Below are 24,872 nucleotides of genomic sequence, written 5' to 3'. Positions count from 1 at the left end.
CATTTGCACACTGTTTCTAACACTGTTCCCTCCATACCACCTTCCTCCCTGTACATAATTGTGATAGATGACTGAGTCTCTAATGGGACCTTGGTTTGGGGCTCTCCCAGCTCTGCCACTAACTATGGTTCATTGACCACATCACTACTCTAAACCTCTGTGTCCATAAAATAAGAGACTTGAATTGACCAGGGCCCTTCTGGCTGAGCTGGGGAGGAGGGGTGAATGAGGTCCAGAACTGGGTTGAGATGCTGGGCTTATACCTGTCCATCTAATCTGAAAACCCTTCAGGGATGGAGGAATTGGGCCTTTCTTTAATCCTAAAGCCAGAGGATTGGGTTCTACCTGTCAGGAACAGAAATGGATGTTTCTTACAATAAAAACTACATCAACTGAACTTCCAGTGCCAAGATGCTGTACTATCCACATGTGCTCAGCAGTCCCTGTCCTGTGCAGCTGAAGAAAGGTGAAGAGCAGAAGTCATCCTTCTTGCAAGATGGAACTTTTCCTATATCTGGGGCTTCTCAAAGCTAGCCCTGTTGTTCTGTAGCCTGTCAGAATAGGGCCATGAAAGAGTCTGTAGACTGAGAACCATCCAAAACCCCCTTTTAAAGCTCACTCACCCCTTAAAAACAGAGAAAAACGAGCAGTGGGTGAGAATGACAAAGCACATTGTCCTGGAAATCTCTTAGGTCTGGGTAGCTGTATCTCTAAACCATGCTCTTTCAGGAGCTTGTCTGACCCAACCTCCAAGTAGTCCTTTATTTCTTACAGATACAAGGGACAAAGCAGCACTACATCACCACCCTAAATTGCTCTCCTCTGAGATGGGAGTGTCTCCTTTTTCAGCCATGTCACAGTCCAAAAAGTAGGGGAAGGCTTCATCCCTGTAAGAATGCAATCTATCTCTTTAAACCATCAGTTTATATACTGGGGCATCAGAGATGGGAGAGGGAATCAAAAGGGTTGAGAAAGTGTGAGGTTGGCCATCCTACCTTTCAGAGTTCTCAGTTCTCATGGGGAAGGGGACATTACTTACAAATGATAAAAACTGCCTATGTGGCAGCTAAAGCTTTCTGTCCAGTGTTAACTAGACCATCTCTGCCTGGTCATTAGACTCTCACTCCTTAGAGCCCCTTAGATGGAAGGCCCAGGCTATCTTTTTGCCTGGGCAATTCCCTTCACCCTAAGGATGAGATTTTAGAGGAATAGGGGGAAGATACCTCGGAACTGCTGGAGGGAACAAAGCAGTACTACATACTCTTCACTCCCTTGCAAGATAACAAGGTACCCTCCAACAACCCATGAGTAAGAAAGCAATCTAGTGAGGCTGATCGGGGAGCTCTGAGAGTTCAAGTTGATTTTTCCAGCTCCCAGCCCTTTCCTAGCCTAAAGTTTTGAGCCTAGATCAATCCTTGTGGGTATATAAACACATGGCCATAAGAAGACAATGGCTGCGAAGTCTAGTTCCTACACTAGGTCCAGGGAGGGTAGACTTGGAGAAGTTTTTGTACCATGGGGAAATAAGTTTATAATTCATCTTGATTTTCAGTCATCTGAAATCCTCTCGAATGAATGTGAAGCATGAACAGAAACTGTCCCTCCCTGAATTTAGCCAGCACTGACTTGCTTACCACAGGTGAAGAATCAGGGAACAGCAGCTCTGGGGGATGGGAGGAATTAGGGTCCGGCCCTGCCTCAGACCTCCCCGTGTCCAATTTCTCTGTGTCAGCTGTGCTGCTCAGCTGTCCACTTTCCTCCAGGCCTGTCATTTCGCTCTGACACCAAGGCAAGAGGCTAGGAGGTCTACAAATAGCGTCTGGGTAGCTGGTGCGAGTACGGAGGGTACTGGGGGGGCTTAGCCCCCAAGGAAGAGGACTAGTCCTCCCCAGCACCACCATCGAGGCCCCAGGGCCTCCCACTTCCCTCCATAGACTGTGGACTGACTAGGGAATCCCAAACGTAAGTTGCCTCTTCATCCTCTTTCCATTTCCTGCTGCCACAATTGTAGTCTATACAGCTTCTCTTTTTCTCTCCTTGTCTGTGAGTAGTTTGGGTTTTAGGAGTGAAATTATTATTCTGCTCCAGGATGAACTAGGATTGGAGCATGGGGTGGGGGTGGGATCAGGGGAATGGAATAGTAAGGGAAGGGAAGGCTCATATTACTCTGAAAACTTAAAATAGCTGAGGCCTGAGGCAGGCTGGGACAGAATTAGGCACAGGGCCCCCAGGGCTCATGAAAGAAGTAGGGGAGAACAAATGTCTCCATCCTTCCATGCGTACACACAGGGACACACACTAAATTTCTAGAAAAGAGGGGATCTGGAAAGATGTGTGTGTCACCTCTCTATTGCCCACAGATTTCCAGAAGAAACAAAGTACCTCTAGGAAAATACCTAAACCATGCAGTCTTGGGCACTGTGTTGGGGCTGTAAATCTGGGATTGCCCTCAGGGTAAAAGGATGGGTATCAGCTTGAGGAACTGACTGGGAAGTTCTTTAATCTGTTGGGCTTTTTTCTTGGAACTTCATGTAATCTTTCTGTTCATAAACGCTGCCAAAGGATCTCTGACCAAATTTCTCCCAAGGCCTCCCCTTCAAGGAGCACCCTACTGTGAGGGACAGAAATAAGGGAGGGAAGAGTGGCAGTCAGGGATTAGATTTCATAATGGGGTCCAACCTCTTGCAGGATGACAGAAAAGGAGGTGCTGGCATCCCCTAAGCCCTCCTTGCCAGCAGAGACTCGGCAAAGTGGGGTGAGTCTGGGCCTCTGACCACCGGGTGTGGGGGACTGGGAAGTCATTACAGCCCCTGAAGAAAAGTGCTTTAATTGATCTCACTTATGTGTGACTGACTCATTTATTGTTAGGATGCTAGCCGGAACCTGAAGCCCCCAGGACCCCCTTATCTTGGGGCACATTCCTTGCCCCAAGCTCCAAAAATGTCCAATTAGCTTTAGCCCAACCAACTCTAGGGAGGGTGACAGTCCTTTTAACATTGGGTTTCCTTCATTCCCTCCCTCAGCTACAGCGGCTGAAGCAGTTATTCAGGAAGGGGTCTACAGAGACAAAGGAGATGGAGATTCCCCCAGAGCCCCAGGCCAATGGGGAGGCAGTGGGAGCTGGGGGTGGGCCCATCTACTACATCTATGAAGAAGAGGAGGAAGAAGAAGAGGAGGAGGAGGAACCACCCCCAGAACCTCCTAAGCTTGTCAACGATAAGCCCCACAAATTCAAAGATCACTTCTTCAAGAAGCCAAAGTTCTGTGATGTCTGTGCCCGGATGATTGTTCGTGAGTCATGAAGTGGAGAGAGTGTGATGTTGAAGGCAGCGGGTGGGGGAGAAGGTTTAGGAGAGTGTTTGGGCTGTGGCTAGATTTGGCTTAAGACAATTCCATTAGAGATCGAGAGAGTAGGGTACCAGACAGAAAGGGAACCTAAGAGCTAGAGTGGCAGCAGTGGTGCAAAGGAAAAGGGCAATCCAGAATCTTACCCAAACGTTCTTCCCCTCTCCCAAGTCAACAACAAATTTGGGCTTCGCTGTAAGAACTGCAAAACCAACATTCATGAACACTGTCAGTCCTATGTGGAGATGCAGAGATGCTTCGGCAAGATCGTGAGTAGGCTCTGAGGAGCAAGAAAGAAGGGAGGGGATGTGTTGCCAGCTACCCCCTTGCTGGTCCCTCCTCCAGTTATCCCATACATTTCCTTGTTGTTTCTTTCTTAGCCCATCTCTTACTCTGAGAAGGGGTGAGCACTCATGGGAGAGATGGGGTCTGGACCTACCTTGCTACCTCTAATGCTTCCTCCCATCCCATCCCACAGCCCCCTGGTTTCCATCGGGCCTATAGCTCCCCGCTCTACAGCAACCAGCAGTACGCTTGTGTCAAAGATCTCTGTAAGTGCCCCTTACGGGACCTGAGGGAATGGGCAAGCCTGGAGATGGTTTCATGCCACCTCTAGCTTTGGAAGCCAAATTCTGAAACAGAAACACTCTATTTCCCATGATTCTCCCTCAACTTAATATTTTTATAGCCATTTGGATACAGAGTCAATATTCCCCTGTTTTACAGTGGGGGGAGATTAGACTTAGCTGCAGCTACATAGAGCTAGCAAGAGTAGAGCCAAGACTCAAACCTTCAGTTGCTAACTTCAAATATAAGTTCTTCATGTGAAAAACCATCTCTAAGCAAGAACAAGGATTCTAGACTGTCCTAATCCTTGTTGCAGAGTCATACCAGACTCAGGGCCAGAACAAGAGCTGTGGGCATCTGGGACACATTCATAATTTGGTAACCCTTAAAAACATATTCATTGGCAGTTTGCCCAACATTTATTTGGAGGAGAAGCTGAACTCTGTAAGGAGCATGGGTATAAAAGAAGAACCTGCTGGTTGTAGCACCCCAGCTTGTACATGCCACTCAGCAGAACAAAAGCCAGCATTTAAGGGACCATTCTCCTTAAAAAGAGAGTAGTGATTCAGATCATGCCCCAACTCCCAAGCAACTTACCAAAGTTGTCTTTCCAACATCATATAATACTGTCTGGAAGGAGTTCTGGTAAATATTTTTCTCCATCACATTACATCACCAGTGATGTTTTTAGAGCCCTTTATAGATTGGTGACCTAGGTATTGGCCAGCCGACCCTTCCCTAATCCTCCCTCCTTGCCCCCCCAAACTTCCGCATGGGTATCCGTATACTCAATCCCACCTCTGCCTTCCTTAGGAGGTCTCTCTCTTTGCTCCAAGCCTTTCTCTGCCTCCCCAGTAATGTCTTCTTTCTCCACCCATTCTACTAGCTACTGCCAATCGCAATGACCCCGTGTTTGAAACCCTGCGCACTGGGGTGATCATGGCAAACAAGGAACGGAAGAAGGGACAGGCAGATAAGAAAAATGTGAGCACCATACCTCCCAGTGAGTTCCCTCCCAGAGGCCCCATGGAGCAGGTCATTTCCCCCTTTGGAATGACAGAAGCTATGGATCCTATTAAAATTGCACATAACCCAACAGACAAATTTTTGCGTTGCAGTTTTAGAGGGTGTTTTGGACCTGCTGCAGCTCACCATGGGCCTCAGGTTAAGAACTCCTGCCATAGAATGTGTTTTCTCAACTCCCTTCTGAGATTGTCAGATTAACCATCACAACCACCTGAAAACTAGTCCCTGGGCCCTTGGCAGTGCTGAGTGGCAGAGGCAAGACCTATGCTTTTGGATTTGGGGAAGAGAACTTGTCATGCTAAGTGATCAGAGAATTCTAGAGCCATGAAAGGGTCCATGAAGATCATCTAGTCTGACCCATTTATCTTACAGATGATGAAACTGAAGCACAAAGCTATTGGCCAAGAGCAATTTCCCTTTGTAATAGGGTTACTAGGTTGGTAATGCCATAGACTTGCATTCAGAAATTTGTTAGAGTATTCTTTTTTTTTTCTTTTTAGAGACAGGGTCTCTTTTATTGCCCAGGCTGAAGTGTAGTGGTGCAATCATAGCTTGCTGTAACCAACCTCCTGGGCCCAAGCAATCCCAACTCAGCCTCCCAAGTAACTGGGACTATAGGCGTGCACCACCTCTCCTGGCTAATTTTTTCATTTTTTGTAGAGACGGGGTCTCACTGTGCTGCCTAGGCTAATCTTGAACTCCTGACCTCAAGCAATCCTTCTGCCTCAGCCTCCCAAAGTGCTGGAATTACAGGCATGAGCCACTGGGCCTGTTAGAGTATTCTTATGTCTTTCTGGACAACCAGATGAACTAGGATGGATGATGGTTACAGTTAGATGGATTCTTAAAATTGGTTGAATGGCATACCCAAAGAGTCCAGGTGCTTTAGGGAGTGTCCAGCTAGAGGGATATTTCTGATGCCTTATAATTTGGTCCATGGTCTTCACCTATGGACATTTTTCTCACTGATGTAAAAGAAGATATAAATGGTATATTAAGTTTATGGGAAAGGTAGGAGGAAAAACTTATATACTGAATAATATATTTAAAACTCTTACAGACTAGAAGAAAAGGCCAAAACTAATATTAATAATTTGAAATTTCATAAGGAAAATGTACCTATCTATTCTTGGATAAAAAATATCAACTGCACAAAAATAGAACTAGAGATCTGGCCTCAAAGTAGTTGATATGGAGGTTGGACACAGATTAGGAATTTCTATGGAGTGAACTATGACTTTTAAGGGACTAGCAGTGTGATTTGGCTCCTTCTAGAAGGGCTAGCACACTCTTGGGTTCTATTCTTTTTTAAATTTTTTTTGTTTTTAAAAATTTTATTAAAATTATTCTCCTTCCTTCTTCGGATTCTATTCTTTTAAAGAAATTATAAAAACTGCCCATTTTTCTCTTACACGCTGGAGTATTTTTAAAGGCAGATGGTATAGTGAAGGATCATGGGGATGATTTGAATGGACTAAGAATGATTAGAGAAGAATGATTAAAAAGAAATAGAGACATGTCAGCTGTCCTCAGATATTTAAAGGGACCATATTCACTTTACATTTATTGCTGCAGAGGGCAAATCAGGACTAATAACTAAAAGTTACAGGGAGACTGACATAGGCTTAATGTAGGGAATTGCCCCAAAATTGCATAGGGTTACTTCATAAGGTAGTGAACTCCTTGTCATTAGCTACATTCAAGCACAATGTGGGTGACCCACCTGCCTGGATATTTTAGAGGAAGTCCCTGCATTAGGCAGGTGGTTGTTCTAGATATTTCCTCCCAGGTTTCTTCCAACCCTGAGATCTCATTATTCTGTAGTTCCCTGACGTGACTGTAGAAAGCCAGGGCAAGCATGGTTTCCCAAGACAGAATCTCCCTAACTCTGCTGCCCCCTCCAGCCTCTAGCAGCCATGATGGAGGAGGAGCCAGAGTCGGCCAGACCAGAAGAAGGCAAACCCCAGGATGGTGAGTGTCACCTAGCTACAGAGATGGAGTAGGATCAGGGGCTCAGCTGTGGCATGGGGGGTGGAGGAGAAAAGGACAGGACAGGCCCTTTTACAGATAGGTAAAAGAATGAGGACTGCCCTCCAGGAACCAGACAATTTATTGGTGTTCCCCATCCCAGGAAACCCTGAAGGAGATAAGAAGGCTGAGAAGAAGACACCTGATGACAAAGTGAGAATCTTTCCTCCCTGCAAGGACCCCAAGTCCTCTCCCCAACCCAGGTCTGACACCACTCATAGCCTCAGCAGAAGCTCACACTTACTCCTTGGGTTCCCAACACACACCCACAACCAATAAACTCCTCTCCGTTCAGGGACCTGGAAGAGAGTTGGATGTAGTGTGTCTGGAGAATGCTCCTGCCTTGGACTCCTGCCCTTCAGTATGGGGTAGAGGAGCCCTGAGACTAATCACCTCCTTTCACCCCCAGCACAAGCAGCCTGGCTTCCAGCAGTCTCATTATTTTGTGGCTCTCTACCGGTTCAAAGCCCTGGAGAAGGACGATCTGGATTTTCCGTGAGAGGCCTTGGGGGGTGGGGTAGGTTTACTGTGGAGTAAGAGGGGCGAACTGGGCTCCCTATGGGAAAGGACAAAGGGGGAGACTCATGACTTGGAGCCTATTGGGGCTGGACCCGGGGCACAGTTAGGGACCTGGTATGTGAGTGAGTCCCCTAAATCTCTGAGGCCCCTCCCTTCCTCTCCCAGGCCAGGAGAAAAGATTACAGTCATTGATGACTCCAATGAGGAGTGGTGGCGGGTAAGAGAAATGGCTGGGGCCAGGGTGGGATATGAGTTGAGTCTAGAACCTAAGATTGAGAGATTGATTCTCCCTATCTTCCCCAGGGGAAAATCGGGGAGAAGGTCGGGTTTTTCCCTCCAAATTTCATCATTCGGGTCCGGGCTGGAGAACGTGTGCACCGCGTAACGAGATCCTTCGTGGGGAACCGCGAGATAGGGCAGATCACACTCAAGAAGGACCAGGTAGCCTGGTGCCCCAACCCAATCCCAGGCCTGAATGCTGACCACATTCCTTGGAGATCTTATCCATCAATGAGGCTAAAATGCACCTCTCTAACCCCGGTTTCCCCTGCTCTCTTCTATCTTTTCCCTTGATTTCTTTCTTTCCCCTTAATCTTTTAATCCGCTAGATCGTGGTGCAGAAAGGAGATGAAGCCGGTGGCTACGTCAAGGTCTACACCGGCCGCAAGATGGGGCTGTTCCCCGCCGACTTCCTGGAGGAGATTTAGGAGTGCAGGCGCCCGCTGGCGGGAGACACCCTTGCCCCCATTCTGGGCGGGCCCAGTGGAGGTTGGGGAGGAAAAGGGCTAAAGCAACCGGACTGCCGGGTAGGGGAGAGGTGGAAAGGCCCGCCAGAGCCTGACCGGGCTTCTGGAAAGGGACTGGTTCCCACCCCCTACCCCGGCCTTGGGTCTCGGATGCCTAAAGCAGCCCGCACCGGAAACCCCAAGAGCTGGAAAGAGAAAATAGCTCACTAGGAGGAGTGGGGCGGGGAGGTGGGGGGAAAGGGGTGGCAGGGGCTAACTGTCGGATGTTGCGAATTTACTAAAGTTTTGACAAAAGTTAGAAAAGTTGTTCTTTGGGGTTTTTTTTTTTTTTCGAGACAAAATCTCACTCCGTCACCCAGGCTGGAGTGCAATGGTGCAATCATATAGCTCATTGTAACCTTGAACTCCTGGGCTCAGGCGATCAGGTGATCCTCTCGCGTAGCTGGGACTACAGGCAAAAGCCACCACGCCGTTAATTTTTTTTTTTTTTTTAATGTAGAGACAGGGTCTCGCTTTTTTGCCCGGGCTGGTCTCTCTTGACCTCAAGTGATCCTCCCGCCTCGACCTCTGAAAGTGCTGGGATTACAGACGTGAACTACAGTGCCAGGCCAAGAAAAGTTGTTCTTTAATTGGGGGCAAAGAGAGGGCCTGCAGAGGGGTGGAGTATCCTCCCCAGCTATCCTACCTCACTACTATCTGGTAACTTGAGACCCATCTGGGCTGAAAGTGGTGGGAGAAGGGAAGACAGGTGCGTCTGCCAGGCGAGGCCTCTGTTGTCAGTGAAGAAAGGGGAGCCGGACTAGAGCCTCGGCCTCTGAGCCCCTGCCGCTGGGAGCAGGATCGCGTAGCAGGGTAGGTCCTCCTAGCTCTTGGTGATTTAGCCGCCCGCAGCCTCTTGCATTTACGAACCTGGCTCAGCGCCGAGCTAAGCCGCCAGGGGGCGATGCAAGATCTCGGTTGGAGAGCGAGGGATAGGGAGGGAGTGGAGGGTGGGTAAGGGGAGAGGACCAGAGACACCAAGCCCGAGACCCTAGGCCTGGGAGGGGGTGGGGTGCGTGCCGTCTCCATGGCAACACTTCCTCAAGTCCTCTGGGAACTGAGCTAGCTAGGCCGGGGGGCCTAACCCCTCCCGCGCTGCCCCTGCCCCAGCCCTTTCCGACAGGTACAGAGTGAGGACGCAGGGCAGACAGCTAACGGGCTCTCGCGGAGACCGCCCTGCGGGGCGCTGTATGCAAATGTTATTATTTGCGTATGCAAATATGCAAATATGCCGGCCCCGGTCAGGGCGGCAGGTGGCGAGGAGCCGGAAGGTGTGGGGAAGGGGGCAGAAGGAGACGAGGAGTTTGGGGACCTGGGAGTGGACCAGTGAGAGGCAGGCTGGGGTAGTCGCTGGAGTGGAGCAGGCAGAGGGTCTTGAGCTTCCTGGCGGGTGGGGGAGGGTCGGCCTGGCTAGCCAGGAGCTCCTCTTGTCTGCCCGTTGTCTGCCAGGACTGAGGTTGGCACCGCCTAGCAAGGTTGGCAGCGGGAGTCCAGGCACCATCTGCTGCTGGCGGGGGGAGGGCAGAGGCTCAGCTGGGCTGGGGAAGAGGAGGGCCCAGGACGGGCGCACCCGCCTTCCTTCCAGAAGGCTGAGGTGTGATGGGGGTAGGGAAACACACACAAGAAGACTGCGGAACCGGGTTCGGTTCTCTGTTCCCTTTGCCCTTCACTGTCCCGGACGCCTGAGGAGTAGCTGCGGGGTCAAAAAGGAAGACCTCCTTGAATCGCAACTGGGCTGGAATAGGGGTAGATTACAAGCCCGCGCGCTCGCGCGCGAGCGCACACACACACACACACACACACACACACACACAAACACACACGCCAACCACACACATCAAGCGTTTTGCCCCCATCCTTCCTTGGGATCTGCCTACCACAAATATGTGGGAGGAGGGACTGCGAGTGCTCGAGTCGCCTCTGTTCATCAAGGTCTGAGGGACTCAAAATCTCGGAGCCCCCCAGATCCTCGAGAGAGCCCCCCACAATGCTGAAGCAAAACCAATTTACTGGCTCATTGGGCGGCGATGTTGGTGTGCGGGGTGCCGGTGCTGAGGAGCAGGGAGAGAGGATGTTCTCCCCCTACGCTCGGGGGGCGCCCCCCTCCCTAGCCTCACCGAGCCGGCAGCTGTCCCTAATTAGAGTGGCGGTTTAATTGGATTTATCAGCAGTTAATAGGAAATTAAGCAAAGGGCCCGAGAGAAGGGAGGCGGGAGGAGCGGGGAGCCAGGCTGTGCTGAGCTCGAAGGAGGGGTACTGGGGTACCAAGAGTGGGGGCACAAGGCCCAGTGTGTTGCAATTGAGCCCCATGGTCATGGCCTCCCCTCAGTACTCGCTAAGACTGTTGAGCCCTAGCTCACTGGCCATAGAGCAGGTCCAAGGAGAAGGGGTGGTGGCCACCGGGTGTGAGCCCCCAGCACCCTCCATCCCACAAGCGGCCGCCTGGGTGATGGATGATACTGCCACATGCTGCAAAGGTCATAAGTCTGGGCCAAGGAGCAGACTGAATTGAAAACAGATGGAAGAAGGGCCGGTGTACTAGGGTACAAGACACAACCTGCACCACCTCAACTCCCTTCACTGCCCACCCCACTCTTGGCAAAAAAGGGAGAGCCTTGAAGTCAGAAGATTGGCAGTATGGGGGACAAGGGAGGGTACAGAGTGACCCTCTCTTAAACCTCCACCATCAGCCATGTTGGGGACCAAGGATTCTCCTAGTGCAGCCCCGGTGTTCCTCTTATGGCTCCCCCTCTGCCAAACTGCTAAGAGTTGGGGCTGTTGAGAACTGCTGGGTATACTGCTGGGGGGGGGGTGGCCAAGGTGGCTGCACCTGCCCTTGAGGCAGGGAAGGAAGCTTGCTGGCAGTCAAGTGGGGGCCACAGGTCTCTGAGTCCACGGCCCCCGGCGTCTCCTGTCACCGCAACCTCATTATACTGTTCGGCTAACAAGGTCTGCTTCAGAGACCCTGACGACCTCTCTGCCACACTCCACCCCGCAGGGCACTGATGGCAGTTCCTGCATACGTGTGAGCCTCTGAGTGGGTGTGGGTCGTCAGGGCTCTCTGTGCTCCTAGCAATTATGGGTGTCTGTACCCCTGGTGTGTGGTATGTGTGTGTCGTGTGTGCCCTGGGTGAGGTATGTCTATCAAAGCCCCAGGTGTATGCTGGAGTCTGTGCCCCTGTGTGTGTGCCTCTGAGTGTGACAATGTCGGCTTTGTCCATTCCCTGCTCCCTAGCCCCCATCTCTATGATTTCTGTGTGTCTAAGCCCCAGGGTGTCTAGGTTTCTGGGTGTGCTCATGTGCTTTGGTGTGTCTACGTGTCTGTGCTCTCTGCACGCCTGGGTGTGCCCCACATGGGGGCGTTGCGTGTGTCTCTGCTTGCAGGACTGTGTATGTGTGAAAATAAGGAAGAGCCACTGGTGAGTGTGTGTTGTTTTCTGCCTGCAGGTGTGTGTGTCTCAGTGACAGTGCGTGGGCGTGTGCCTGGGTGTGAGCCGCGCGGTGGCGTGTATCCGAATGACAGTGTGACGCGCCCGCGCGCCTGGGTGAGTCTCCCGCCCCCACTCCTTCCTTTCCCCATTTTTATTCCTCTCTCCTCTCCGGGCCGGCTCGGCTCCGCCGTCCGCATCATCTCCATCCATTATTGAAGAAACAGCCGCGTCCGCTCCAATCACATCAACACCCCCGCCCCCTCCCTGTTCTGCTCACCCCGCGGCCCCTCTGGGTGCTGGGGAGAGGAAAAGCCAAGGCGCGGCGGGAGCGCCGGGTGGGAGCGGGCTCATGACCCTGTGCCCGGAGCCGGGCCAGGCGGGGAGACACCCGCGTCCCGGGCGGAGAGCGCTTTGCATAAACAGATGGCGCGGGAGTCTTTGTCTTGCTTGCTCGCTCGCCGCGCAGCTCCCAGCTCCGCTTCTGTCTGGCTGATGCAATCATGATCATCTTGGAGCCTCTGGACCTGGCGCCCTTAATAGCGGCAGAGGGGGTCAGGGGCCCCGGGGCTGCCGAGCAGATGCTGGGTACTGTGTCTTACCTCCCAGGCGCCCCCGCCATGTCCCACAGCTACAGCGGGAAGACCAAGGCTGCGCCCAGGTGACAGGCAGGTGGAGGTGACCAGGAGGAGGACCCGGGGCAGTACCCCGAGGTGTCCCTGGGCTGTCCTGTTGGACTCCTGCAGCTCCTCAGGGTCAGCAAACCAGAGAATAGAAATAGAGCTGGGAAATAGGGTATGGGGGAGACAAAGAGAGGCATTTGTAAAGAGAGACACGGGGAGGTAGAGAGATACAGAGGGATGGAGAGACAGACACAGAGACACAGATGAGAGGGACAAAGCCATGTAGAGAGAGGAACAGAGGGAGAGCCAGAAAAACACAGCCAGAATGATAAGGAATAGAGAGACATAGACATACCCAGAGAGACAGCCAGAGACAGAGAGACAGACAGACAAATAGATGGCCTGAAGAAGAAAGAGGCAGAAAGAAGGGAAGCCAGAGGCTGGGGCAGGCCGAGTCAGAAGACGTAAGACAGCCTAGAGACCTGCAGCCCCAGAGCTGAGATGAAGCTCCAGGCATCTGAGGCCGCCCAGCTCCGCGAGAGGAGCCAGCCTGAACCCTGGGTTCTGCCTGTGGCTGGCGAGGCAGAAGCTTCCGCGTCTGCTCTCCGCCCTCCCGCCCCACCTCACACCAGAAGAGTGGAGGCTGCAGGACCCACCGCCTCGGCGGCGGGAGGCGGAAGTGGCCTGAATGATAGGCGTGAATCGACCCTTACAGGCACGGACTCACCTGCCCAAATGCCGGGAGTGCAGGGCCGGTGCCGCCCCACAGGGGGCGCCCGAAGCCTCTTTCGCGAGCTTGGGTGCTGCTCGGTCTCCAGGGAGCGCCCGCGTGCACGGCCCCCGCAACCCTCGGGCAGCGCGGAGCCCAGCTGCGTTTGACTCGCTGCGCCGCCTGTGCCAGCATTAGAGTCCTGGTGCGGTTTGGTGCTCAGAGTCCGGTCCCAGCGGGACTCTCCGCTGTGCCTAATCTGAGGCTAATGACTCCTGCGGTCCCTCATCCCGCTGGCTAGCGTGGCCTGAGTCCTTGTGGTGGGCAAGTGCGGGGAGCAGGAGAGATGAGATCTGGAACCCAAGGAGTCGTGTGTCCCAGATCGGCCCCAGAGGCCACGGTCCAGAGACGGGTACAAAAGATGGGACGCGGCTTAGAAACAAACTCACAGAGACAGGGACCAGAAGCAGGTGAAGGGTCAAGGAGTCGCGGGGAGGCAGGAGCAGAAGCAGTAATGCAATTTTGTAGCTCGGTTGCGAGACCGAGGCCCAGCCTGGAGAAATAGCCGTGGCTCTAGGAAAGGAGTGGGACAGAGGGTCTGGGACACGCTAGGCCGAGGTCACCAGAACTCAGAAGAAAGGGCACAGGGAGGCGGGCGGGCACAAGGGCCAGGCGTCCCTCCCTGAGTCCTGGCTCTCCAGCTGTGCCACAGAGAACCAGATGTGCAGCCCAGCTGTGCGGCCGCTAGCTCGAGCTCTGGGATTGATTTTTAGTCCCAGAGACTAGAGGGCCAGGGTGCACAGGTGACAGGACACGCCCTCCCTGCCGAGCCCTGGAGGTGCAGGCGCTCAGGGAGGGCTCTGCGTAGCTGGAGGCTCTGACATCCCGTCAGCCCCCTCCCCCGCCCCCCACACACAACGCGGCGAGTCTCTGTCTCTTTGTTCTCACCGGAGTCTCTGACACTTTATCTCATTATCCGCCGGAGGGAGGCGGAGAGCCTGGGACCCCGCAGCCTAATTACAGCCGCGCTTGTCAGTGCAGGGGGCGGAGGAGGTATCAGCACGCGGGAAAGGGAGGGGGCCTCCAGGAAGGGCCCTCTCCCTCCCTGTACCCAAGGGGCCCAGCGGCGGGTGCACTGCTCGCCCCTATCCGCGCCCTCCCCAGGGCGGGCTCTGGGGGAGAAGGGACAGAGGGGCAGGATGCGGCGGGATGCAGGAGGGTGGCGGTGGAGGTCAGTGTGGAGTGGGGAGAGGCGGATAGGGCTCGGCTCCTGCATCCCTAAGACCCCAATTCCCCAAAGACTGAAGCTGTGAACCTTCCCACCCTGGCAGCCTAATGTGCACCAGAGTTGGCTGAGGAACGAGAGGCAGTTTGGTCTCTGTGTCTTGTTTTCTTTCCTACTTCAACATTTTTTCCATCTCAACTCCCCCTCTCCATTCTCTTCCTCCATTCCACAGCCAGAGGCAGAGGGTGGCCTCCTTGAGGGGCTGCACCTTCACCCCTACCCCAGCAAGTCCCTCAAAGCCCCAAACTGCAACAACTGACTTATTCTATCCTAACTAGGAATGAAGATACACCTGTTTCTTCCAGCCTCCCACCACTATTCCAGTCCAGCCACAACCTGGAGGGCCAGCTCAGGCCAAGAGGGACTGGGGCAGCTTTAGTGATGTGGGGCTGTCCTCCTCCTTTCACTGCACTGTGGAGGGGGGCAGAACCAAGAGCCTCAGGACCTGCTAGTTCCTGGATGGCTCTAGGGGTGTCAGAGAAGTGCTACACATGCCCTCACTGGTCCCTGGCACCTCCTGGTTCCACCTCTGAACATTCCACAGGTACATTTTGCTGGGGGTCTGTCTGTTTGCCTGTCCCATGGCCACCCCTCCTCCCACATCTGGATACCTCTTCAATCAGTTTCTGGGTCCTGTGCCAGTAAGGCCCAAAGCCCAAATATGACGGTGTCTTTGGGCCAGGTACAGGTATCTGGAGGAGAGTCAGAGAACAGAAACCTCTTGGCTCCCCAAAAGCTCCCCTTCTGGCTTTGGGCCGGGAACTGAGGGTGGAAGCCAGCTAAGTGAGAGTGGGATGAGTCTGAAGCAGCGGGCTGCAGGGCTGGGCCAGGCTGGGCTGGGCTGGGCTGGGCTGATCCCTCCCTCCCCAGCGGGGGGCGGGACCCCAGGAGGAGAGAGAGACCAAGCCGCTGGAGAGGCCAGACACTGGAGAGGCGATATGGCAGGAACCAGTCTTGGGGCCCGCTTCTACCGGCAGATCAAAAGGCATCCAGCGGTGAGTTCAGTCCTCAGAGCCACAGATTCTAAATCCTAACTCTCTCGCTGCGCTGCCCTCCAAATCCTCCAGAGCCCTCAACACTCCCAATCTTCCCCCAGGTTGCCCCCAATCTATCCCTGCAATATACCAGCATGTCCCTCAACCACCTTGGACGGGGGTTCACTGTAGGGCGAGGGAGACCACAGCAGAAAATACGGTTGTAGGAAGTTCCAGGTCCCCTCTTCCAGAGGGGAGGGAGTGCCAGCAGACAGGGGTGGAGAAAAGCTGTAAAGCGCTACTGGGAACTGCAGGGAGGGAGCTGAAAGGCTGAAAGTGTCCTCTGTCTTCCCGCAGCTCATCCCGATGATCGGCTTCATTGGCTTGGGCATGGGCAGCGCTGCGCTCTACTTGCTACGACTGGCCCTGCGCAGCCCTGACGTCTGGTAAAGGCCTGGCTTGGGATGCTGGCAGGGGTCCTTGATGGGGCAAGGTGGGGTGGGAATGCAGGCACCTCTCAGGAATGGTAGGAATGGGTGGCTCTAGAGGGGATCTCCAGGCCATGCACCTCCAACTCTACCACTGGCCTGTCAGAGCTAGAGTTTGCTGCTGACCTGGCAGACCCTCCCCTTCCCCCCAGCCCACCTGGCCACTCACTCCTCTGTGGCTCACGACTTGGAACTGTGCAGCTCCTGGCCTGGTTACCATGGCCACATGGCTCTGCTGGTGGCCTCAGGCTTTTGGGTACCTCGTGTCCACACCAGAGCACTGGGGGTGTGGCTGGGTGAGCTGCTGGGGGTACTGTTGGTACCCAGGGTGGTACAGAGACTTCACCCCTGGCCAGAGGTGGCAGGAGCGGTGGGTCCTCTGGGAAGGGAAAGGCGCACCACCCATGGCATTATTGGAATTTGAGGCGCATCGCCGAAATCCCAGCCCCTCGAGATCTCTGCCTGATTCCCACAAACACTCCTGACCCTGTAGGGAGCGAGAGGGAGTCCCCAAGCTGGATTGTCAGTTTGTTGCCTGGTACTGACAATGGTGACAGGCTTCTTGTAGTATTCCTTGTCAGCACCCACTAACATGACCCTTCCCCTGTCAGTATCTGGGAAATAGGCCCCCCAGGGTAGAAGACAGAGATGGGGAGGGGTACTGAGGTGGGGCCAGGGACCCTGGCTGGAGCTTGGGGTCACTGGGTTCCAGAGTCCTGGCTTCCAGGGAGAAGACCTTAACTCTCCCCCTCCCACTCCACAGCTGGGACCGAAAGAACAACCCGGAGCCCTGGAATCGCCTGAGCCCCACTGACCAATACAAGGTACCTCCGGGTGGCTCTAGGTTTGCTCCCCCATCTCCTGGTCCCTGGCCCCACCCCTCCCACACTAGCAGCAAAGGGAGGCTTGGGGTGCTCAGTGCGACCTCCCCTCCACCGCCCTCTTAGTTCCTTGCTGTCTCCACGGACTATAAGAAGCTGAAGAAGGACAGACCAGACTTCTAAGCCAGGCTGGGCTGCAAGTTCCATGTAAACCACGGCCGACCTGCCAGCCCGCTCATTTCTTCCACTCCTCCCCTCAGACTCCAAGGCCTCAGTCTGGCCACCCTGGCCAGCTCCTGCTTACCCAGGCCGCGTTCCCACGCAGAGGGGAGGCAGCTCCACCCCCACCCTCCCTTGCTCCCAGCAGCGGAAGCACCTTTGACCCTTGGCTGGAGTCCCACGTGGAGGAGGAGGCATCAGGAGGGAAGGCAGCAGCAGGGGTCGACCCAAAGGGTCCAAGACAGCCCCTCTGCCCTTCTACCCAGGCCTCACAGGGCGTGGCACAGGCTACGTGTTGAGCGTGGCTAACGTGAGCCAGCAGGAAGCAGAGGCCTCTGAGTGCCAAGCGACGACGTGGCGGGCCCCACATTAGCCTAGGCTTCGGGCGCCAGCCCAGGGGCGGCACCGCTCAACTCAGGCTGTCTCAGGCAGCCGGGCCTGCCCAGGATGGGGCACTTTGCTTCCAGAGAGGCCGCTTGCTCCTCCCCTGCCCAAGGCTGCTGCCTCCTTCACCTCACACCTGGGCCTCCCCCTGTGCTCCCCACTCCTCCCCTCCCTTGCTCCCTTTTGTCCCCTGGGATCAAACAGAAGCAGCCGTGGGCAAAATACAATTTCATTTAACAAATTGAATTTGCTGCGCCTGTTAATCACGTCTGGTGTTGGCTCTGATCAGAGACAGAGAGAGGAGGCTGCAGCCCCCGGGGTCCTTGTGGTCGTGGGAGGAAAGGAGGCACACGTGAGGGAGATGAATCACTGCTTAGCCCAGGGGACCCCTCCCACAGTAATAGAAACTGAGGACAGGTTGGCATTTTATTAGATAAAAACAGGAAGGAGGGTGCCTACCCACCCCTTCCACTGGCTCAGAAAGGTACTCCCCCTGCCCAAAAAAGAGCAGGAGTCTGAAACGCTGCGATGACAATGGCAGAGGGTTAGAGCACAGAGCTCTTGGGCCTTCCTTCTAAATCTTATTACTAAAAAAAAAAAAAAATCTTCTCAGCTACAAATTCTGGGAAGGGGACTATACTTGGCTCTTGCCCTAAGTGGGAGGCCTTCCCTCCTCCATGAAAAACCAGAAAGGCTTTCCTTTCCCTTCCCTCCGCTGGCCCAGGTGGGGCAGGAGAGTAACGTCCAGTCTGTGGGCCTCATTTCCCAGGTGTCTTCAGTGCTCATCAAAACCAGGCATGGGGAAGGCCCTGGCAAACAGCTCTACCTGCTGCCTGAGCTCAGCCAGACGCTGGCTAGTTTCTGGGTCCTTGAGCAGGAAGGATTTGAAATCCTGGAGTTTGGCTAGAGAGGGGTAAGAAAAACAAGTGGTCAGAGCTCTAGGGAAGGCAGTGAGATGAGCTGGGGGATGGGGCAGACAGTGAGTGGGAACTGGCTGGCATGAGGGTCTTTCTTGCCCCACTCACCTGTCTTGTTCTTCACCTCCAAGCCAATGTTGACTCCTTCATCTATAAAGTCTACAACTCTCCGGAAGTCATCCTCACGGAACTGTCGAGAGGTCAAGGCTGGGGCCCCTGTCAGAGAGGCAGAAAAGGGAGGGTTAGCATAGCCCAAACCCACCTGGCAGCTATCCAGTGTGGGGGCCCCCTTCTCTCCTCAAACCCCAGGTCTTACCAAGCCGGAGGCCCCCAGGTGTGATGGCACTTCGGTCTCCAGGACAAGTGTTCTTGTTGGCAGTGATAGATACAAGCTCCAGCACTCGCTCAGCCCGAGCTCCGTCCAGGCCCTTGGGCCGCAGGTCCACCAGCACCAGGTGGTTGTCAGTGCCACCTAAGGGCGATAATAACTGGGGAGTAAGTGAGTCCCAGGCCTCTGCCTGAAGCTACAGAGGCCCTCACCCAATCCCCTGGCTCACCGGATACCAGTGAGTAGCCTCGCTGTAGTAGGGCGTCAGCCATGGCCCGAGCATTCTTCAGAACCTGCAGGGAGTATTCCCGGAACATGGGGGTACAGGCCTAGAGATGAGACAGCAGCATCTGTGACCCTAGGCCTGGACCCAAGCTCTGCCCTGCCCTCTTGCCCCTTCACCTCCAGCGTAACTCTGTGATCCCAGCCTTGACCCCTCCCATCCTGGCATTTCCATTTTCCATTCCATTAGCCCCAGCATCAGTTAGCAAGCTGCAGGGTCTAAACCTCCAGGCTGATGTTCCCCACCCACCGCCCAAGGGCAGGCTCCCCAACCTGCTTTAGGGCCACAGCTACTGCAGCAATGGCATGGTTGTGGGGGCCTCCCTGCAGGGATGGGAACACAGCAAAGTTGACTTGGTCCTCAAATGTGTAAGGGATCTCCCGGCCAGTCTTGGGGTCCACAGCCCGCACCCCCTTCCGGTAGAAGATGAGTCCTGACCTGTGTGGGAGGTGGGTGGTCAGAATCCCAGCTGAAAATAAGGACAGGGGATGGGGAAAGCAGAGGAAGCTGGCTGGCCTGGGTCCCCAAGGGCCCACCTCAGAGTCCATCTCAGTTGGCTTGCACACTGGAAGCCAGTGGTAGGGGCATCAGCCCCTCGTGTCCATCCCCAAATCCCCTGCCAGGGAATGGCCACCATGGGCAAGAGAGGGAGAATCATCACAGACTGGGCAGGAGTCTTCAGGGCTGCAGTAGGAACGAATTCCTCTCAGATTCAGCCCAACTATGCCCCAGGGAGCAGAACATGAAAGCGGGGAAAGGCAAGGCCCAACCTCAGGGGATCCTGACCTGGCCCCTCGAAGAGTCTTGTGAGTGGTGGTGGTGACAATGTCTGCATGCTTGAAAGGTGAGGGGATCACCTTAGCAGCCACCAGGCCACTGATGTGAGCCATGTCTGCCAGCAGGTGTGCCTTGACCTCATCACACACCTGGGCAGGTACAGAGATAGGCCTCAGCCTGGGCAGGGCCCGGACAGGCCTACCCAAGGCTGCCCCTCCTCCCAAACCTCCCGGCCACCCCCTGGGGAGGTGCCTGGCACTCCAGCCCCCCACCAACCTCTCTCATGCGGGCGTAGTCAATGAGGCGAGCATAGGCACTGGTGCCAGCTATGATGAGCCGGGGTCGGAAGAGTCGAGCAGTCAGTGCCAGCTGGTCGTAGTCAATGAGGCCAGTTTTGGGCTGGACAGACAGATGAAAAACAGCTAAAGCCCTGAGAAGGAAGCCGGGCAGCCCACTCTCCTCCTTGACCCTGAGGGCCAAGCCCCTCCCCACACCCTGGAGCACTCACATTGAGCTTATAGGGCATGGACTCGAAGAAGATGGATGTGGCTGAGATCCGCTTGACGTCAGACATGTAGCCATGGGTCAGGCTGGGAAGCGAGAGGAAGTAGTGGGCCTCAGAGTGGAATAAACCCAGACTTAACCACTCCCTTCCTGCCAAGCTGCACAGGCCTCTGTCCCCACAACACTGGTCCTAGCATGCACCACCTCATTGCTATGTCCACTCTGTGATGGGCACTGGTGTTACTGGGATCTCATCTTCCTCATGACTGTAACATGCAGGACAGGGAGAGCCTGTTCCATCCACGTGGCCCACAGCAGGTATTCAAAAAATAACTCCTTTCCCACGCCAATACTGCCCACCAAGTCCATCATCCACCCCATCCATACTCACTGGCCCCCATCAGGCAGGTCCAGCCCCATGATTCGGTCGTGAGGCTGCAGAAGGGCTGTATAGGCGGCTAGATTGGCTGGGGACCCAGAGTAGGGCTGGACGTTGACTCCCCACTGCGCAGGATCCAGGTCAAAGGCTTCCAGAGCCCGGCGCTGGCACAGCAGCTCTATTTCGTCCACTACCTCTGTTCCCCCGTAATATCTGCCATGGGAGAGGGGTACATAGGGCACAGAGAAAGGCCTCACAACCAGCAGCAAAGGATTGGCAAGGACACTCCTCAGTAAACACCAGGGGGGTACAGGTAGGTTTCCCCACCGAGAGCACCATCCCTGATGTTGCCCTCCAGCCCTCTGGTGCCTGGCCCTCACCTCTTGCCAGGATAACCCTCCGAGTACTTGTTGTTCAGACAGGACCCCAGGGCCTCCAGCGCAGCTCGGCTGCAGAAGTTCTGGGGTGGGGGGGGCAATGTCAGAAGGTGTTGAGCCCCTTCCCCTGGACTCCCACAGCCCCACCCTTCCAGAGCCCCACAGGCTGTAAGGGGGAGCCAAGCTCCGCAGAAAGCTCTGTTCACTCAGGGTTCCAGGCCTGGGGCAGGGCCAGAGGCAGCATTCTTAGAAACCCAGGTGCCATGAGGAATGTCCTCAGCAAGACCACCTGCCCACTCAAACTTGTGCTTCTGGGCTCCTCTTTCCTCTTGGGAGGAAGGGACCAGACAAGACTGTAGGGGCCCTGGAAGCTCCCTAAAGTCCCAACTCCATAAACTGGCTTGGCCCTGCCTTTGCTTCAGAGGACAGTAAAAAGAAAGGGAGATAAGGGCCAATAGTAAGGCTCTGAGTCTGAAAGGAAGATCTGGAGAAATATCAGTAAGATGACTTGTTACTTGCTGCACCCATGGTGGCCCAACCCCTACCCTCTCTCCCCAGATCCCACCTCTGAGGCAATGAGCTCCAGGCCACGACACTGCCTGTCCTTCTCCTTCTGTAGCAGCTCCCACATCTCAGGGTCACTGTCCGAAAGACTCTCCTGGCCTGTCCAGCCCCTGGTTCCTTCCCCAGTCTGCGTCTGGGCTGCCTTGCTGTGCTGAGCCCGAATGGCCATGCTGGCCAGCTGACCACATCTCCGCAGAGGCTGGAGGCAGGAAAAGCCAGGGTCAAATGAAAATAGTCTCCCAGTCACCCTCTGCCATGCTTATAAAGCCCTCTGGCTCTGCCGAGCAGCCAGCTGTCTGTCCAGCCAGCCTGTTCCACTTCTCACCACCTTCACCTCCACCTTCAAAAATCGGTTCTAGAGCCAAGGCTGAGATCGATGTCCAGGGGGTGGTTCTGATTTGCTCCATTCACCTCATCTCAGAATCCCCCTCCACCTCACTCCGTGAACTATTCTGCGAAGCCACAGGGCAAAGCTTGTCCTCCAGAAGTCTGTGTCTCCCAAACTCCAGAGAGGGCCACTGACATTCCAGAACCTCCCCAGCCACAGGAATGCCCTTTGGCTCCAGCCAAAGGGCATTCCTGAAGGACCTCCATAAACTGATATCCCAGTCCAGGGAAGAGGCTGAATCGGCGGGGTTAAGGCCACAGGCTGTACCGGTGGCTTCCAGAGAAATGGAGGTGGAAGGGGAGACCTCTAACAGTCCCTGGGGAAGAGGTGTGGGGGGCTGTGGGGGCAGGGCGTCTGTGTGAAGGGCGGCCAAAATCCATAACCTGTCCTCTTTGCCACCCCCCACCCCTTTCCGCCTCCTTCCAGCCCACACTACCGCAGGACCCCTGCCTGATGCAAGCAGTGGGACTCGGTTGCATCATCGGTACACCACAGAGCTGGCGGGAAAGGCTCAGCTTGTGGGTCCGGGGCCGAGGACCCCGCTTGTTCCCCAGCCCAGGGTCCGCGGGCACCCAGCCCAGTCCTCTCCCCTAATGCCACGTGAAATAGGCGGTCACGAGGCCCTCAGGCATCTGATCGCCAGAATGGGGAGGGGAGGGGGCCCCAGTTCACCCCACATTCCCAGGGGTCTCAGAGATTCTCTAGTTACGTGTCCACTCTCTGAGGCCCCAGGCCACGTGCGTGGAAAAGCCAAGAAAACCCCAGAATTTGTGAATGGGAACTAAGGTAGGAGGAGGGCTTCCTTTCCACTGGTCACCCAGTCTCCGGAGCCCAATTCTTACCGGAGCTGCCCAAAGCAAAGAGAAAGGCAGCATCGCAACCCGAAGTCGCAGGGGTCCAGCCACCAACTCTGGCCTGGGGTAGCAAGCTGTCGGAAGAAGACCGGTCGTAGGGCGCATGCGCGAGAAGCGCGACCCGCGAAGCCAAAGTCAAGGGGAGGGACCCACGCATGCGTGGTGGTGACCTCTTTGTGGCCTTCAGGGAATTGTAGTTTTTTCCCCCTTTTTTCGCCTCATTTCCTCATCTGTAGCCCCAGGGTTAGAGGTCCTTGCCTGAAAGAAAAGAACTCCCGTGTTGCTGCTTCTCCTTACTGTTCTGAAGCTTTTCAGGGATTTTTTTTTCCCTGTTGGTTGTCCTAGACAAATGTTTGTTTGGTGCCTCCTGAAAATCTAGCGTTTTATATCAGGCTGTCTGGGAGATCTGAAGACTCCCATACAAGATAGAGAACTGTGGTGCACTGGAAAGCACCCTGGTTTGGAAGGGTGAGAGACCTGAGTTCAAAGTTCCAGCTCTGGGACTAAGTAGCAAATCAGCCTATGTGGGACTCAGTTTCCTCACTTGTAAAGCCATAATAAAATAGTGTGTGGTGGAGATGAAATGAGACTTTGTATGTGAATAGGCTCTGCTATGGATTGTCCTCCCCCTCTTCTTCTGACTCACAAAACTGCCTTCTCCATGGCCATCTCCTCCTCCTCCTCAGACATCTAGGAGCAGAGCGGGGTGCCTCCTCTTGATTTTGCACCTGTTGCATTTTGTTACCTGTTCACTTCTTGATGTCCCAGCAGTCAGTGAGCTCTCTTTATATCCCCCAGGGATATAGATCCTTCAGACTGAAGGCATCTTGCTTTTAGCCTGACTTTATCTGGAAAAAACCTTTTGGGTTGGGATACATTGACCTCTCCAGGAGTAGGTTCCCAACCCACGATGGGTTGGAAAATATGATATAAATATAAGTGTGGGTTTTTTGTTGTTGCTTTGGAGACAGAGTCTCGCTCTGTTGTCCAGGCTAGAGTGCCTTGGTGTCAGCCTAGTTCACAGCAACCTCAAACTCCTGGGCTCAAGGGATCCTCCTGCCTCAGCCTCCCAAGTAGGTGGGACTACAGGTGAAAACCACCATACCTGGCTGATTTTTTTCTATTTTTAGTAGAGACTGGGTCTCGCTCTCGCTAGGCGGTCTCGAACTCCTGAGTTCAAGTGATCCTCCCGCCGCGGCCTCCCAGAGTGCTAGGATTACAGGTGTGAGCCAGCCTGGCCTCCTCAGAGTTTCTAATTCAATGGATCTCAAAGAGTGGGTATTTGCCCCACTTATGCTGACAACACAACCAGACCTCTCCTCAGTGGTTCTGATAAGCAGTGGTTTTGAGAACCATCGCTTTACATAGCAATATTATACCTTCATTCATCAGACATAATCAGCTCCCACTCCATGCCAGGCATGCCATAACCCTGTAGATATATGAAGAACTCACTGATGGCTGGGACATCAAGAGGTGTACCAGAAACAAAATTTGACAAGTGCAATAACAGGCAGGGACACCTCACTCTGCTCTCAGATGTCCAGATGTATCAGGAGGAGAAAGAGGAGCAAGAGAAAGAGAAGGAAGAGGAAGAGGGGGAGGAGGAAGAAGGAGAGGAAGAGATGGCCACTGAGGAGGCAGGTTTGTGAGTCAGAGGAAGAGGGGGAGGACAATCCATCCCAGAGCACGTTCATATGCAAAGGCTCTTTTCATCCCCATCACACAGTATTTTACTATGGCTGCATGAGTGAGGAAACTGAGGCCTAGATAGGCTAACTTGCTCCTTCCAGTCCTTCCCACCTGGCTCTCATACTAGCCCTTAGAAGTGCCCCCATTAGCTGTCACTTCCTTCACTGCCACTCTCTAGTCTCAGCTTTTCTCCGGTGTTTCCAGCAACAGGCCTGGTGTTAGGAGACCTTGGAGTTCTTTCTCTAATCTCTGACCCAGAACCACCACTCCTCGTCTCCCTTCTCTTTTCAGTTGATCCTGTTATCCAGCCAGCCAGCAGATATTTTTCTGCTTGCTGACTCCCAGGTATGTCTGGGTCACACCGTCTCTGACTGGGTTTGGGGCTGGAGCCTGTGGCAGTCCCCTGGAGAACACTGCCCTCTCCCAGCGGGCACCTTGGCCCAGGACTCAAGGCTAAGGAAGGCTGAAGACGAGGAGTTTCTCTGTGCCTCAGCTTGTCTGCACCCCCTCTCTCACGCCTATCAGGGGTCCCAAGGGGAGGGGGGCGGCTGAGCTGAGAACTGCTAATGAAGCCGCAGCCAATTAACGCCCGGGCCAGGGTCGGGGGG

The 24,872-nt window shown here is 54.5% G+C and overlaps 3 protein-coding genes across 5 annotated transcripts; 2 read left to right on the top strand and 1 right to left on the bottom strand.

Moving 5' to 3' along the window:
* Positions 1-1,764: 1,764 nt before the first annotated feature.
* On the top strand, positions 1,765-8,534 carry STAC3 (SH3 and cysteine rich domain 3). Of its 3 annotated transcripts, XM_012652000.1 has the most exons (12): positions 1,765-1,962; positions 2,689-2,755; positions 3,024-3,291; positions 3,517-3,614; positions 3,824-3,896; positions 4,799-4,896; positions 6,843-6,909; positions 7,070-7,119; positions 7,376-7,461; positions 7,651-7,702; positions 7,789-7,926; positions 8,094-8,534. In XM_012652000.1, the coding sequence occupies exons 2-12, from the start codon at positions 2,690-2,692 to the stop codon at positions 8,190-8,192; spliced, it is 1,095 nt and encodes a 364-aa protein (XP_012507454.1). In that variant the 5' UTR covers positions 1,765-1,962; position 2,689; the 3' UTR covers positions 8,193-8,534. The 3 variants fall into 3 exon arrangements, with proteins under 3 accessions (XP_012507454.1, XP_012507463.1, XP_012507473.1); XM_012652009.1 differs by lacking the exon at positions 2,689-2,755; XM_012652019.1 differs by lacking the exons at positions 2,689-2,755; positions 3,024-3,291; positions 3,517-3,614.
* A 6,686-nt stretch (positions 8,535-15,220) lies between these two features.
* Positions 15,221-17,362, top strand: NDUFA4L2 (NADH dehydrogenase (ubiquinone) 1 alpha subcomplex, 4-like 2). The gene is made up of 4 exons (XM_012651987.1): positions 15,221-15,310; positions 15,647-15,735; positions 16,541-16,601; positions 16,725-17,362. Exons 1-4 carry the CDS (start codon positions 15,254-15,256, stop codon positions 16,779-16,781), a joined length of 264 nt encoding a protein of 87 aa, XP_012507441.1. The 5' UTR covers positions 15,221-15,253; the 3' UTR covers positions 16,782-17,362.
* Positions 17,363-17,418: 56 nt separating this feature from the next.
* On the bottom strand, positions 17,419-22,787 carry SHMT2 (serine hydroxymethyltransferase 2 (mitochondrial)). The gene is made up of 12 exons (XM_012651975.1): positions 22,561-22,787; positions 21,332-21,529; positions 20,770-20,849; positions 20,402-20,602; positions 20,015-20,096; positions 19,783-19,905; positions 19,516-19,655; positions 19,002-19,167; positions 18,676-18,775; positions 18,435-18,590; positions 18,227-18,334; positions 17,419-18,104 (listed from the first exon to the last, which is right to left on the bottom strand). Exons 1-12 carry the CDS (start codon positions 22,675-22,677, stop codon positions 17,977-17,979), a joined length of 1,599 nt encoding a protein of 532 aa, XP_012507429.1. The 5' UTR covers positions 22,678-22,787; the 3' UTR covers positions 17,419-17,976.
* Between the last annotated feature and the right edge of the window lie 2,085 nt (positions 22,788-24,872).

This window comes from Propithecus coquereli, unplaced genomic scaffold, assembly GCF_000956105.1.
Source record: "Propithecus coquereli isolate 6110/MARCELLA unplaced genomic scaffold, Pcoq_1.0 Scaffold111, whole genome shotgun sequence".
NCBI classification, from domain to species: Eukaryota; Metazoa; Chordata; class Mammalia; order Primates; family Indriidae; genus Propithecus; species Propithecus coquereli.
Note: the sequence above shows the minus strand (reverse complement) of the source record. Positions and strands in the feature narration are given on the sequence as shown.

Bases quoted from the DNA above. Each gene is read 5' to 3' on its own strand.
- STAC3 (XM_012652000.1), top strand. From the start codon at position 2,690: ATGACAGAAAAGGAGGTGCTGGCATCCCCTAAGCCCTCCTTGCCAGCA. The intron at 3,292-3,516 runs GTGAGTCATGAA...CCCTCTCCCAAG, and splicing joins CTGTGCCCGGATGATTGTTC to TCAACAACAAATTTGGGCTT. The intron at 7,462-7,650 runs GTGAGAGGCCTT...TTCCTCTCCCAG, and splicing joins AAGGACGATCTGGATTTTCC to GCCAGGAGAAAAGATTACAG.
- NDUFA4L2 (XM_012651987.1), top strand. From the start codon at position 15,254: ATGGCAGGAACCAGTCTTGGGGCCCGCTTCTACCGGCAGATCAAAAGG. The intron at 15,311-15,646 runs GTGAGTTCAGTC...GTCTTCCCGCAG, and splicing joins AGATCAAAAGGCATCCAGCG to CTCATCCCGATGATCGGCTT. The intron at 16,602-16,724 runs GTACCTCCGGGT...CCGCCCTCTTAG, and splicing joins GCCCCACTGACCAATACAAG to TTCCTTGCTGTCTCCACGGA.
- SHMT2 (XM_012651975.1), bottom strand. From the start codon at position 22,677: ATGCGCCCTACGACCGGTCTTCTTCCGACAGCTTGCTACCCCAGGCCA. The intron at 20,603-20,769 runs GTGAGGGCCAGG...CTCCCATGGCAG, and splicing joins GAGGGTTATCCTGGCAAGAG to ATATTACGGGGGAACAGAGG. The intron at 18,591-18,675 runs GTGAGCCAGGGG...TATCGCCCTTAG, and splicing joins AGGCTACTCACTGGTATCCG to GTGGCACTGACAACCACCTG.